The sequence below is a fragment of the Periplaneta americana genome, chromosome 4, assembly GCF_040183065.1.
Source record: "Periplaneta americana isolate PAMFEO1 chromosome 4, P.americana_PAMFEO1_priV1, whole genome shotgun sequence".
Lineage (NCBI taxonomy): Eukaryota > Metazoa > Arthropoda > Insecta > Blattodea > Blattidae > Periplaneta > Periplaneta americana.
Genome location: NC_091120.1, coordinates 202,314,290 through 202,329,076, shown reverse-complemented (window position 1 = coordinate 202,329,076; position 14,787 = coordinate 202,314,290). Strand labels below are relative to the sequence as shown.

Below are 14,787 nucleotides of genomic sequence, written 5' to 3'. Positions count from 1 at the left end.
GGTTTTTGAGAATACGGTTCTTAGGAAAATATTTGGGGCTAAGAGGGATGAAGTTACAGGAGAATGGAGAAAGTTACACAACGCAGAACTGCACGCATTGTATCCTTCACCTGACATAATTAGGAACATTAAATCCAGACATTTGAGATGGGCAGGGCATGTAGCACGCATGGGAGAATCCAGAAATGCATATAGAGTGTTAGTTGGGAGGCCAGAGGGGAAAAGACCTTTGGGAGGCCGAGACGTAGATGGGAAGATAATATTAAAATGGATTTGAAGGAGGTGGGATATGATAATAGAGAATTGATTAATCTTGCTCAGGATAGGGACCAATGGCGGGCTTATGTGAGGGCAGCAATGAACCTCCGGATTCCTTAAAAGCCAGTAAGTAAGTATACTTTATTCTGGGGCATACTGTACATGAAGTCCCTAATGGGAGTTTACATGAGTGGAAATGAAAAAGTTTATTCCGTTCAATGCAATGCGAGGTCCTAAGATGCGAATTCATTTTTCCACCAATATTTGACCACCTGCTTAAATTTAGTTATTTTCCAGCTGTTAGGTTATCTTCAGTACTGGTAACAACCTCGAATACACGCATGTTACAGAAATCAGGAGTTAGCCTTTTTGTAACTGTTGGTTAGCACATTTTTAGATACTATTCAGGCATGCTAATCAAATTAAATTCATCAATTCAGATGCCATATTGTTTGTATACTTTATATCGCGATTTTGGTGTTCCAAATAAGTACTTTAGTACGATTCTTGGCATCTCTCAGTGCAGTCCCTACCCGGAGATCCGATTGAGGGACTATTTTACCTCCGGAGAATTTTACACTGAGGGACTGCAGGAATCATAAGCAGTGAAAAATATAGTGGGACTGCATTGATGTTAATGCAGCTTATGTGGGTACCTCTTTGTTACTTGTTAGCTTAAACAACAAGTTTAAGCCCCCCTCACCACGACAAGGTGAGTACCCACGAGAGGGAAAAAAAACAACTGAATAGACTACAATGGACTACAGTGGACTTTATGTTGTCAGCAAACAGCTGGATACATTAAGAAAATTGATTTATTGATTTATATCGCAATTATAATGTAACATAATATATTGCGGAATATAAAAAAAATTATGAATCCTTTATAGAGTAAAACTGAATCCTAGGGATTTCTGAAATTACTTTGTTGTAGCGAAATTTTGTAATATCGAAATACTGTATGTTATTCTTCTAAAGAAAAAACATATTTGTTTGTTTACTTCTACTTACGTCATAAATTGCGTATATTTTGTATGTAGATCTGGAAAATGTCCTTAACTAAAATAAAAAACTGAACTTGCATTGAAAAAAAAAAAAAAAAGGCATGTAGAAAATTCAAGTTTCATGAAGCACTTTGTAGGACAGAAAGTGTTATGTTATTTGGAAAGCCATGTTGCTGGATTTGTGAGTTGTGATTGGTAGAAGGAAACTAAATGGGGAGAAAAAAAGGAAACAATACATAAAAAAAAACTAACACAAAATTCAGCGACATCTGCATCACAATAGACATACTATATTAGGTAGACATATTTATTTTAGTAGGTTATTTTACGACGCTTTATCAACATCTTAGGTTATTTAGCGTCTGAATGAGATGAAGATGATAATGCCGGTGAAGTGAGTCCGGGGTCCAACACCGAAAGTTGCCCAGCATGTGCTCATATTGGGTTGAGGGAAAACCCCGGATAAAACCTCAACCAGGTAACTTGCCCTGACCGGAAATCGAACCCGGGCCACCTGGTTTCGCGGCTAGACGCGCTAACCGTTACTCCACAGGTGTGGACGGTAGACATATTAATGACCACGTGACCACTATGCAATTGCAATAAAATATAATATAAAATATGTTCCTAATTGCTAACAGACTATCAATTGTACCCTATATTTGAAATATACTTCGTTGAAATAGTATATTTTTTCGGCAAGGGAGCAAAATTTCTATTTCGTTATACTGATTTTTTTTTTTTTTTTGTAAAAATGACATTCGTTAAATTGGAATATTTTAACATTTAATTATATGAGAAAAAGACCGGGACAGAAAATAACATCGTAATACCGAATATTTCGTCATACTAGCGTTCGATATAAGACATTTTACTGTATAGCAAGTTGTGTGTGAAGTTCCTGTTTTCATCACATGACACAACTTATTTTTACAACTTTGTGAAACTGGAGTTTTAGGTTCAAGATTGGTAGCACTGAAGTGCCAGTCATCTTTGATTCACGGTACTTTTAACATAATATGTAGTTTTGAGTATAACATCTGCCAGTTGTATATCACATTTTAGTTGACAAGAAATATAAAGTAATTCCCCCTTATTAACACATTACAGATTATCTTTGGCATGCAACACTCACCTCTCAGGCAAGACTTCATCCTCTTCTGTCGTTAGTTCCAGTTTTGTCTCATCCTCCACCACGTCCACGTCATATGATTCTTCCTGATAAAAAGGAATACATTAATCACTGTTTAACTTGCAGTTTCTTTACTGTGTTAACTTTTTAAGTACTGTAATCACCCGGCTGACTAGTTTCAAAGTGTTATCCTTAATTGTTCAAAGCTTAGTGAAGATCCCTCACTATCTTCTGTTTTCCTTTTGTGGTAGGATTGTTCATGATTGTGTGAAAAAGGTGTGTGTTTTGAAATTGAGTTGAGGTTGAGGATGTGCTGGGGGTGTGTTTTGCATGTTTCGTATTGTTCTAGAGTGTCAAGTTTCTGGTTTTTTAGCTGGATGTGTAGTATTTTCATGTCAGTGTCAGTCAGCTGTTTATAATAAACATTGAATTTTATGGTAACATTGTTTGAGACAACATAAATAAAATACCGTTATTACAAAAATATGTTACGACAGAATAATATAGAATGACGATAACGATAATAATGATAATGATAATAATAATAATACCATATACAGCTAAATAGACGGATTAGTGCGAAATACAAATATATTAAGCAGTAAAAGCCCCTTTATTTCGGGTTAAAATAAAATAACGTATCTAAATTAATGTAAATATATGATCGAAAAGATATTAAAAAAAAAAAACAATAAGCTAAGGCCAGATTCGAACCTGGGTCCAATTACATTACGACCTTTCACTTTACCAATACGCTACAAAGAGCTACGTAGCACAATTGCTGAATTAGGTGTTATAAATGCTTTCATGTGTCCTGCCTATAATGTTTAATTTTAAACAAAAATGTGCTTTATTCATGTGGCTCCATATTCAAAATCGTTTCTCGTATTATGTAATTTTTAATCAATATTATTGAATGCGGATGCTTTAGCAAAGAAGGGCAGCACTGCTACTTACAGACCTGTTACCAAATCTACGTATTACTCTATGAAAAGATTTATTAAATCTACATACTTAGACTTCAACAAACAAAATTTGATAACACAATCCCATGGGAAAAAATGGAACTCTCTGCATCAAAATCCACAGTTAATTCCCGATTTACCACGAAAATCGTCTGTAGCTGCATTTAGATTGGCAACAGGCCATGATTGGTTGGCCAAACACCTGCATAGAATTGGAATATATCAGTCCCCTAACTGTCCATTGTGCAACTCAAACCAAGAAATGGATTCGGAACACCTCAAAATCTGTGCTTCAGTGGCTGGTCATGACAATATCTTTGAAAAATATTGGAGTGCAAGAGGTCAAATGACTTTATTGTCAAATGCCTGGCATTAGAAAACAACAACTATTTAAATAGCAATATGGCCGCAACTACAACGAAAAGAGACATGAAAATAAATGAAGCACGGCAACATCCTTCTTATTCGTGATTGGATGACGTTCAACTTACGTTTCTTTGCATTTGTTGAAGCGGCAATATCGAATCAGCGCCGTCATGCGTTCGTTCATTTTAACGTTAACCATAATTAAATACATGGAGCTTGTTAACTTCTCTGTAACGAACGTTGAACGTAATCCCTGCCTTAGAGATTGCATTTTGAAGCTAAGTTTCCATAGTCCCCATATACAATATCTTCACGGTTATATTTATGTTCCCATCACGAACGGTGACGTGCCTTCTTACTTTTACAGTAACATTTATATTCTTAAGTTAACGCTTACGCTTTCATTGTAAATGTGGCATAACAGTCGATGTTTGTGGCAAATAAAGTAAGATATACTGTAAGAACTACCAATTCTGAAAAGCAAGACCCAGTGAGAACTATAGTCCTACTTACCTCAGTTTCACATTTAAAGGAAATACATGGAGTTATTTCCGGAGCTTCAAGTTTCACCTCAGATGTGAGGTCATAGCTGTTGTCCACGCACTCTGACTTTATCCAAGTTACGTGTGGCATCAACAAATTTCCTTCCTGCAAAACACAGACACACCATCTATACTAATAATAAATCTGTAGCCAAAATTTTTCTGGTAATTTTCGATTTTCTAAAAATAATTGGTGTTAACATGTATAATTAATCATCCTGAAACCGAAAATCGCTTTTTTGAAATTTTTCTTTGTATGTCTGTCTGTCTGGATGTTTGTTACTTTTTCACGCGATAATGGCAGAACTGATTTATATGCAAATTGGAATATAAATTAAGTTCGTTGTAACTTCGATTTTAGCCTACATGGCATTCAAAATACTTTATTTAAAAGGGGGGGTTTATAAGGGGGCTTGAATTAAATAAATCGAAATATCTCCCTTATTATTAATTTTCGCGAAAAATGTTACATAACAAAAGTTTTTTTTTTAATTATTTCCGATAAGTTTTATTCTATGCATAATTTTTATAGGACCGATATTTAATGAGATAAATGAGTTTAAAATTTATATAACAACGACATCTAAGGTGCTGTAATGAAATAAAAAACAAATGACTTCGTCTATAAGGCGCCTTGGACAACAACACACGTGTTGTCAAAACATGTTCCATTCTATGTTTGATCTCTAATAAAATTGAAAACATAGTATCTAAACCAGTAGATAGAAAAGCTTCCCAAACTAAGTACCTCTGATAATGTTTCCTTCTCTTGAAAGTCCATATCGTCACTTGTGTTTGCAGCCAACAGGTCAACATCTGGTTCCGATTTTATCACATCCATCACAGCTGGAAGAAAAGGGTCAAACATTTCAATTTGTTTGCAAGCTGAAGGGATGTAAAATAAAGGGATCTATTCTTTCGTAATAATTTGTGTACAACAGGAGAAATGTGCGATGGTGAAGCACAATAACAGATTATTATATTAGAACTAAATATGGAGTAATAAACTATTGTAATAATCCCTAAAAATATGTTTACATATTGACAGATAAATGGACATATTGTTAAACTGTTCCCGGTCAATGTAGAGTATCCACCGCCCACTGAACGAATATTTCACACTTTTATCCTGCCAATGCTGCGCTATAAACCAATTTTCGGCAATCTAATGTAAAAGACTGCCTACAGATATTTGGAAAGTTTCGGAAAAAATACACAAATTCATTCTTCTAACACGATTTTTTTTGTTTTTATGAATTAAGTAATTTGCTGGGAGACATCGTTAGATAGAGACCACTCTTACACTAAACCTGGAGTAATTTAAGCTTATTAATCAGATATGATTCTACTTACTGTTTTTTATATGCTCACCTGTATATAATTTCTATTTTATACATATTTCATTGTTATTTTCCATCCAAAGATCATTAAGAACGCTGAATATTACTTAATATCTCCTATCTTTCTTCAAATAGTGTTTATATGCCATGTTAATTTTCATTTGTTTTCATAAGTTAACAATGATGCACATTGGGAGTAACATATAAGAAATTATTTTCCTACACAATCGACGCTAAATTCACGTTGTTTTAAAATGATTAATCCAAGATGGTTTGCTTATTGCTTATTACACGCACATTAATTGTATGTAATTCTATTCCGTACGTTTTTTTTCTATCCCAAGATCATTAAGAATGGTCAATAATATTCATGCTTGTTTCCTGTATTTCTTAAAATAATGTTATGTGGCATGTTACTTTTTATTTGTCGTTATTTACGTAAAAATGATGCGCCAAAAATAATAATAATTTCGTACTCACTCCACATTCCTATATTCACATTTGTTTTTCAATGATTTATTAAAGAATGTACCGGTATTTAAAAGACTAATTTAGAAACATGTTACATAAATCATCCTTGTGCCAAAAGAGAATGCTCCCTGGACAAAATTATATTAAAGAATGTACCGGTATTTAAAAGACTAATTTAGAAACATGTTACATAAATCATCCTTGTGCCACAAGAGAATGCTCCCTGGACAAAATTATATTAAAGAATGTACCGGTATTTAAAAGACTAATTTAGAAACATGTTACATAAATCATCCTTGTGCCAAAAGAGAATGCTCCCTGGACAAAATTATATTAAAGAATGTACCGGTATTTAAAAGACTAATTTAGAAACATGTTACATAAATCATCCTTGTGCCACAAGAGAATGCTCCCTGGACAAAATTATATTAAAGAATGTACCGGTATTTAAAAGACTAATTTAGAAACATGTTACATAAATCATCCTTGTGCCACAAGAGAATGCTCCCTGGACAAAATTATATTAAAGAATGTACCGGTATTTAAAAGACTAATTTAGAAACATGTTACATAAATCATCCTTGTGCCACAAGAGAATGCTCCCTGGACAAAATTATATTAAAGAATGTACCGGTATTTAAAAGACTAATTTAGAAACATGTTACATAAATCATCCTTGTGCCACAAGAGAATGCTCCCTGGACAAAATTATATTAAAGAATGTACCGGTATTTAAAAGACTAATTTAGAAACATGTTACATAAATCATCCTTGTGCCAAAAGAGAATGCTCCCTGGACCAAATTGTCGTATTTTGCAGTGGTCGTCAGTACTCGCTGAAATGGGTAATAATCTAATAATATAATATAATTATGTTGTACACAGCAAGATCGATTATTCAATTGATAGGATATTTTATGAGGTTGTCACGACTGAGATATCTATTGTCAATTGCTTTTATTTGTCAGAAGGCCTTGACTGACGGGTATATAAGGACTGGCGCTCTTAGGAGTGGAGGTTGGGGTTTGGGATGGCCCACAAGCAAAAAGTTATACCACAGTCTAGTATATACAGTCGCGAAGCTCAAAACGTAGTAAATATGCAAACATTAGACAGTTGCTCACCACTAGGATCGCTAATATCGCCTCATTACAGGCAATGCAAAATAGTACCGTCACAATCTATTGTTTCTAGCACCCTCAAAACTCAAGCTTCGTGACTGTATATAGTAGACTGTGGTTATACTAAATATGTTTAGGATTAGTGTAAAACTGGCCTATGTCTCCTATAGTGGGTGGGACATAAGTAACATTCACCCTGTTCCCTAATACCGATACGGCATGTAGGAATTAATGGCAAATTAATCCTCAGTTCCATTTGCTTCATTACTGCATTATTGTAACAACGACAAATAGTACTTAAGCGACACTTTCATAGCAAGCAAACGTGCAGACAGCACCAGATGTGCTTCCACGTGTGTGAGAAAGTAACTATTATCCCACACATAATATCAAACATATAAGTGTTTTTCTGAGTATACGACGTAGGGATTTAACATAAGAAACCTATGTACAAAACAATGAAGAAATAACTTAATCAGCGGGCCATGTTTACAAATTACCTATTGAAAATTTGTAAAAAAAAAATAATAATAATTATAGCCCATTCACAATGAAAATTAAATATAACCGTAACATAAACGCAGAAGTTTGCGCCCAGGTTACCAAATAGGATCATTCACAATGGTTCACATAAACACTGACATTAACATTACGTTAGACGTTAATATGAAAGTTTGCAAACTCCAAACTTCCATGCTTATGCTTACGCGATTTGCAAACAAAACACAATCGTGGAGCGCTGAAGTATATGACAGAATATGAGGAAATGGCGTCGTTGTTATGTTTCCATGGTTACCAAGTATCTTTGCGGTTATGTTTATGTTCCCATCGTGAATGTTCTTGATTTTACCGTAACGTTTACATCTTTAAGTTAACGCTTACGTTCTGTTTAATTTTCATTTTGAATGAGCCTTTTACCATAGTAACATAGGCATTACAGTACTAAATTTTAGTATACTCACTATTCACTGGAGCCACCTCCTCCATTGATGATACTTCTGCTGCCGTATTATCGGTTAAACGAGCGCTGAGGTTGCTCCCTTTCCACTTTGCTTCCACACCTTCAGCTCTTTCCTCTGTAATACCAAGATAACTTTGGTGACGACATGAACGTGTCCACTCAGGCCATGCCTTGCATATACGAATCCATGTCAGGTTAGGTTAGGTTAGGCTTTTATTATGCCATGCACATACGATCTGTGCAGGATTTTCAAAGCCTAGTGATTTTTGTTTAGTGATGATTTTTGCGTAATGGCCGACGTTATTAAATTAATATACGTTTCACGTTCTTCACATTAAATCATATCGTATGTTTTATGTCCCTACGTGCCTTTCCTTCACTAGAAATCACGTTTGCACTTCCATTACCACGCACCTCACATTTCACACGTAATTTACTACATTTCCGAACAATTTCCTTTTCTTGAAATATTTACCTATAAAATCTTTAACTTTTGAAATCTATATTCGCGCAACATAAAAAAAAAAAAAAAACTACAAATTCGACCATTTTCACTTCCAAAATCACCGGAACTACTTCAACGCTTGTTTTTCCTCAAAATGTACTAAAATATTAATTTATGTTTAGTTATTTGTTGAATATCTCATCACATTGTGTAGGCCTAAAGATAATAAAATATAATCTTATAATTTCTTAAGACTCTTTATAACAGGCTATTGCATTAATATTTGTGTGCTATTGCCAAATATTAACTAACATTTTACAAAAGAAGTCAGGATGGTGAAATTCTGTGTATAGTTACATAGGAAATATATGATGTGTGCATATACTGCCCGTGCCTCACTTCCTGAGCCGTTTCTTTGTGGGGCGAGACGCAGAGGGGGGAGTAGGAGGTGCTGGGTACCGCATGTGCCTACTACCCTATGTTCAACACATCGGCCTTTTCAGGATTCCTTTCGTCAGCTATGGAGCAAGATCAGCCATGGACTAGCGAATGTATAGGCTGTCCCCTCACAAAACAAATTATGTCCTTCCCATCAATTCCTGTAACTAAACACTAATACCACTGGTAGACTACAGTCTCTCCTTTAGATTATCGACCTAATCGCGATTACAGTTGTCATGTGTACACATCCGCAAACTCTTTCCTCTATGGCAGTGTTTCTCGAACTTTTTCCACCGCGAAAACCCCTTTTAATCTAAAGTGTAACTGCAGAATCCTTGTAATATTTTATTAGTGTTTAATAATTAACAAACAAGTGAAAGCTAGTATCTCAATAATTCTGTTCAGTGAGACGAATGTATTTGGTTTTTAAGCCTGCAATCTGGTTTTATGGTGGAAAGTTGTAGTCTCATTTCTACTGTACTACTGCATTTTGTTTTTTCGATATTCTGTTTTAGTGAACACATACGCAGAGAATCCAGTGGTGAAAGTGATAAGTATTATGGGTATTTTCCGTTTTAGATGTTCATTAAACATATTATTACGCATTTTATTGGAATATTATTATTACGCATATTCTTATATTATTATTATTATTATTATTATTATTATTATTATTATTATTATTGTTGTCGGTGGTTTCTTGTTATTACTGATTCATATTTTCGTAAGATTTATATATTTTTATAGTATCCACTAAGTATAAAATAGCAACCGGAGAAGCCCAGTCGGCTAAGGCACTTGCCTATCGATCCAGAGTTGCGCTCGAGCGCGGGTTCGATTCCCGTTTGGGCTGATTACATGGTTGGATTTTTACCCCGAGGTTTCCCCAACCGTAAGGCGAATATCAGGTAATCTTTGGCGAATCCCTGACTTCATCTCGCCAAATACCATTTCACTATCATCAATCCATCGATGCAAAATAACCTAGTAGTTGATACAATTTCGTTAAATAACCAAGTAAAAAAAGTATAAAATAACATTTAAAATTATATAGGGCTCACGGAACCCCGGAACATACTCTGAGAAATGCAATTCAGCAGTTGTCCAGACTGAACGAAGTGTACATACATTTTAGGAAATCGCCGTTAGAGATAATAGCAATAGTGGTAACCACGATTAGAGTATCCAGTATTATAACCAGTAAAGATCCCTGCGATGGCATAGGATAATGTTTTCAGAACATGTAATATGCTGCCGTGCCGCCACGCTGCAGCTCCTGTGCCGGTCCGAGCAGACCTAAGAGGCGTGGTTATAAGCACTAGGGAAGTCTCGGTTCAGGACGTGAGACACGGGCAGTATACACATTATAGCACTACGCCAAAATTCAAAATAACCTATAATATGAACCAGCGTAGACCAGACTCCTGGCTCTGTATGGGTGAATGACGAAAAGTGGAATACCCGCCATTAATGTGTATATACAATAAATAGGATTAATAGACCTACGACTGTAAAAACATTATTTCCAATAGTTTTTACCTTCAACTCTTAAAATTTAATATAGGCCTAATAGATGGGGTAAGGCAAAACAAACGGCCAATCTACGATATCGCCCCACACCACACGTAGGACTGACATCTGATGTAAGTTTCTTTATGGATTAAATGAGGGGATGAACTTTTATTATTCGCAGTATACCTAACGAACTTACCGGTACCTTTCATACTGTGCTTTTCCATCACATTGGTTGTAGGCCTATTTCGTAAAACTGCTGGCTTCCGTTTTCCTGTAACCAGCTTTGGAATTGAGAACACCGTCGGTACAGCAGTTTTAATTAATGATTTCTTATTGGAATTCATAAACTGGCTGTTCTCGAAGTGTTCCGTGCATAAACGGCAATTTTCACTAACATATTTTATATCTTTTTTTAGTAGATCTTCTCGTCGACTATTTACAATCCATTTTTTACACCTGAAATCATCACAACAGAATTTAACATCAAAATTAGACGAAATAAAAAGATAAAACCTCGAAACTTATCCGCGTTAGGAACACTTGCCAAGCGTAAGCTAGTAGGCCTAGTACTGTATGGATTTTTGTCCTTACCTCTCTGAATCTTTGGGAAAAGTGAAAAAATGCAATCTTGGATTTCGCCCTCTGTTGTTGCTGCAATTTACAGCTGAACAATAAGGTCCTTTCGAAACCCTCATTCTTCTAATAAATCTTACTCTCCTGTGTCAAAAGATATAAACAGCTGACTTTTCCAGTAACTACTTATCTGCCGCTTGCATCACTATCTGCATGCGTTCCATAATAAATGCGATGTAAGAGTTGAAACTTGACACGTAATTCTTTCAACCTTGTTGGTCGAGACATAGGATCCAAATATCACCTACCTTGTTGCATAATCCAGTAAGCACAACGGCTTTGCCTCTCGCAAATACAAGTTAATAGGTTTTCCTTATTCCTCAGCGAATTCTAGATAAGAATAATATTTAAGTAAACGGACATTTGTTTGATACGAAATGTATTACGCCGATGCGATACGTCGTGACAGCTCAGAAACGCGAAAGAGGGGGAAGTAAAGCTACGTTTGTTTACGGCAATCACGGCCGAGCGACACGGCCGAGCGAACGTCAACTGAGGTGTTTCCTTTAACAGCGAACATCGCCGTCTTTGCTGTAGAGAATAATCGATTTCTAAGAAACGACAATCAGTCGAACGAGGACATCGCAGACTAATATCGATTGTCTCCAGCTGTTTAAGAATGAACTTGAGAATAAGTTCTAAAATGACTTTAAGTAAAGAAAAACTAATGATTATATTACTTCTTGAGGAAGAAGAAGAAGAAGAAGATGATAATGATCGAATTAAATATATGTACACCAATAGACAGACACTCCAAACCAATGATATGTTTAAAACCAGACATACAGAAGGATGTTTCAATGCGATAATTTGTAGACATCTACTTACTGATCAAATTAAATTCAGCCTATTTTGAAAACAAGATACTTTACCACTCTTCCCCATAATTTCACCAACTTCCTTCCACAACATTTCTTTTTTATGGGCATCTCTATATTCTTTCGAACACATATCATACAGGGCAGAATGATTGGAAACAAAATTAATTAAAATTTATGGGCATCTCTATATTCTTTCAAACCCATATCATACAGGGCAGAATGACTGGAAACAAAATTGATTAAAATGTCATCATTTATTGTTGAGATGTTGCTAAATATACGTTTTGAAGCCATATTGCTTCACCGTCATTCTTTTTTCTAAATGAACGACGATCATCGCTCTCAATTTGAAGTCAAATCAATCCAGAGTGATGAATGCCGACGCACATCGCTGCAGCCAGCGATGAACATCGTAAAGAAACCAGCTGCGTATATTTACACGTAGAGCTAATCGAGCGGCATTGTTCGCTCGGCGATGATCGTCGTAAACAAACCGTAGCTTAATAGGAGTAGTGGGGAGAGCTCCGGAGTAGAGATAAGGGCGAGCGGACGGTAAAGGAATGCAGTGCAGCTTAACTGTACTAGAAACATACCGCTCTACCGCACGCATGACATCCGAATGCTCTGAAGACAAGCTAATAACTAAGCCAAACACCCGTTGGCGTAACTAAATGGACTCGCCTGACCTGTCGGTACAGCAGTTTTAATTAATGTTCTCAATCCCAAAGCTGGTTACAGGAAAACGGAAACCAGCAGTTTTACGAAATAGGCCTACAACCTATGTGATGGAAAAGCACATTATGAAGGGTACCAGTAAGTTCGTTAGGTATACTGCGAATAATAAAAGTTCATCCCCTCATTTAATCCATCTAATCCATAAAGAAACTTAAATCAGATGTCAGTCCTACGTGTGGTGTGGGGCGATATCATAGATTGGCAGTTTGTTTTGCCTTATCCCATCTATTAGGCCTATATTCGTCATTCACCCATACAGAACCAGGAGTCTGGTCTACGTTACTTCATATTATAGGTTATTTTGAATTATGGCGTAGTGCTATAATGAATCATATACTGTATATGTATCGTATATATATCTTTCCTACGTAACTATACACAGAATTTCACTATCCAGACTTCTTTTGTAAAATGTTAGTTAATATTTGGCAATAGCGCCCAATTATTACTGCAATAGCCTGTTACAAAGAGTCTTAAGAAATTATAAGATTATATCTTTAGGCCTACACAATGTGATGAGATATTCAACAAATAAATAAACATAAATTAATATTTCAGTACATTTTGAGGAAAAACGAGCGTTGAAGTAGTGGAATACCAGCCATTAATGTGTATATACAATAAATAGGAATAATAGACCTACGGCTGTAAAAACATTATTTCCAATAGTTTTTACCTTCAACTCGAAAAATTTAGCATCAATAGCTAGCAATTCAGTGTCAAGATTGGAGGAGGATGAATATGGTATGAAATAACTTTCTTGATATTTTGGAATATAATACCCTGCTCCTGATGTCCCATTATTAGGATTTAGAGATCCATCTCTATAAATTTGAAGGTGATCCTTATATGTGCTGCAGAGTAGTTCCATGGCATCTAACTTAAGAATAAACATTTGATAATGTATGCAAATTATATTACACAGTCGTTTCAATGCTGCTGTCTGTGCAGGGTCTACTATGCTACAGCACAGACTCCGATCTATACAGTGGCAAGTGTTCCTGTTCATAATGATGATGATGATGATGATGATGATGATGATGATGATGATAATAATAATAATAATGCGCATATGGTTACGCACATACAGAAGAGATATCTTTGCACGATTATGAAAGAGCGAGACAAGTCTCGGCATTACAGCAAAATGGTGTAGGTTATGTTACAGTAGGGAGACAGGTTCTAATTGCATGATATGCAACAGTACGGCCTAAAGGAAACCCACCCACTTTAAACAGTAATATTAATTTTGTGAGAATTCATAGCTGCATTCTGAACGTACCATATCACGAATCTCGGTTCATGATTTTAATATATTTCATTTCTGTCTAAATTGTCAGAAACAATCAACATCTCGTTGGGAAGAAATATGTTGTTGTTTTCTAATGCCAGGCGTTTGACAATAAAGTCATTTGACCTCTTGCACTCCAATAATTTTCAAAGATATTATCACGGCCAGCCACTGAAGCACAAATTTTGAGGTGTTCCGAATCCATTTCTTGGTTTGAGTTGCACAATGGGCAGTTAGGGAACTGATATATTCCAATTCTATACAGGTGTTTGGCCAAACAATCATGGTCTGTTGCCAACCTAAATGCAGCTACAGACGATTTTCGTGGTAAATCGGGAATTAACTGTGGATTATGATGCAGAGAGTTCCATTTTTTCTCTTGAGATTGTGTTATCAAATTTTGTTTGTTGAAGTCTAAGTATGTAGATTTAATAAATCTTTTCACAGAGTAATACGTAGATTTAGTAACAGGTCTGTAAGTAGCAGTGCTGCCCTTCTTTGCTAAAGAAGAAATATTGGAACGTCTTGCAGTTCCATGTACTATGCTTCACGTGTTACAGATCTTTTGCACAAGGCAGTATCTGAGTACGACAATGCCAGCACAACACATACAACTGAATACATGTTCAATTGGCATTTAATTCGTCTATTCGCATGGTGAATATGCAGACATACTTTTGTTTGTGGATTTTGTGATGACAATGCATTGGCTGCTGTTGAGGAATACAGACGTTTTCCCAATCAAAG

General features: G+C 35.7%; 1 protein-coding gene across 5 annotated transcripts in view; it reads right to left on the bottom strand.

The window, feature by feature from the left end:
- Positions 1 to 14,787, bottom strand: part of LOC138698636 (zinc finger protein OZF-like) — a 34,434-nt gene that overhangs the window by 4,362 nt on the left and 15,285 nt on the right. The window contains exons 1-7 of one of the 5 annotated variants that reach the window (XM_069824755.1): positions 11,442 to 11,673; positions 11,152 to 11,277; positions 10,757 to 11,016; positions 8,161 to 8,274; positions 5,016 to 5,113; positions 4,239 to 4,373; positions 2,398 to 2,480 (exon numbers count right to left, since the gene is read on the bottom strand). In XM_069824755.1, the coding sequence (XP_069680856.1) occupies positions 2,398 to 2,480; positions 4,239 to 4,373; positions 5,016 to 5,113; positions 8,161 to 8,274; positions 10,757 to 11,016; positions 11,152 to 11,255 (794 nt within the window). In that variant the 5' untranslated portion in view covers positions 11,256 to 11,277; positions 11,442 to 11,673. Of the gene's footprint in view, positions 1 to 2,397; positions 2,481 to 4,238; positions 4,374 to 5,015; positions 5,114 to 8,160; positions 8,275 to 10,756; positions 11,017 to 11,151; positions 11,405 to 11,441; positions 11,674 to 14,787 lie in introns of those variants that run through there. The other 4 variants (XM_069824756.1, XM_069824753.1, XM_069824757.1 and 1 more) reach the window with 4 other exon arrangements.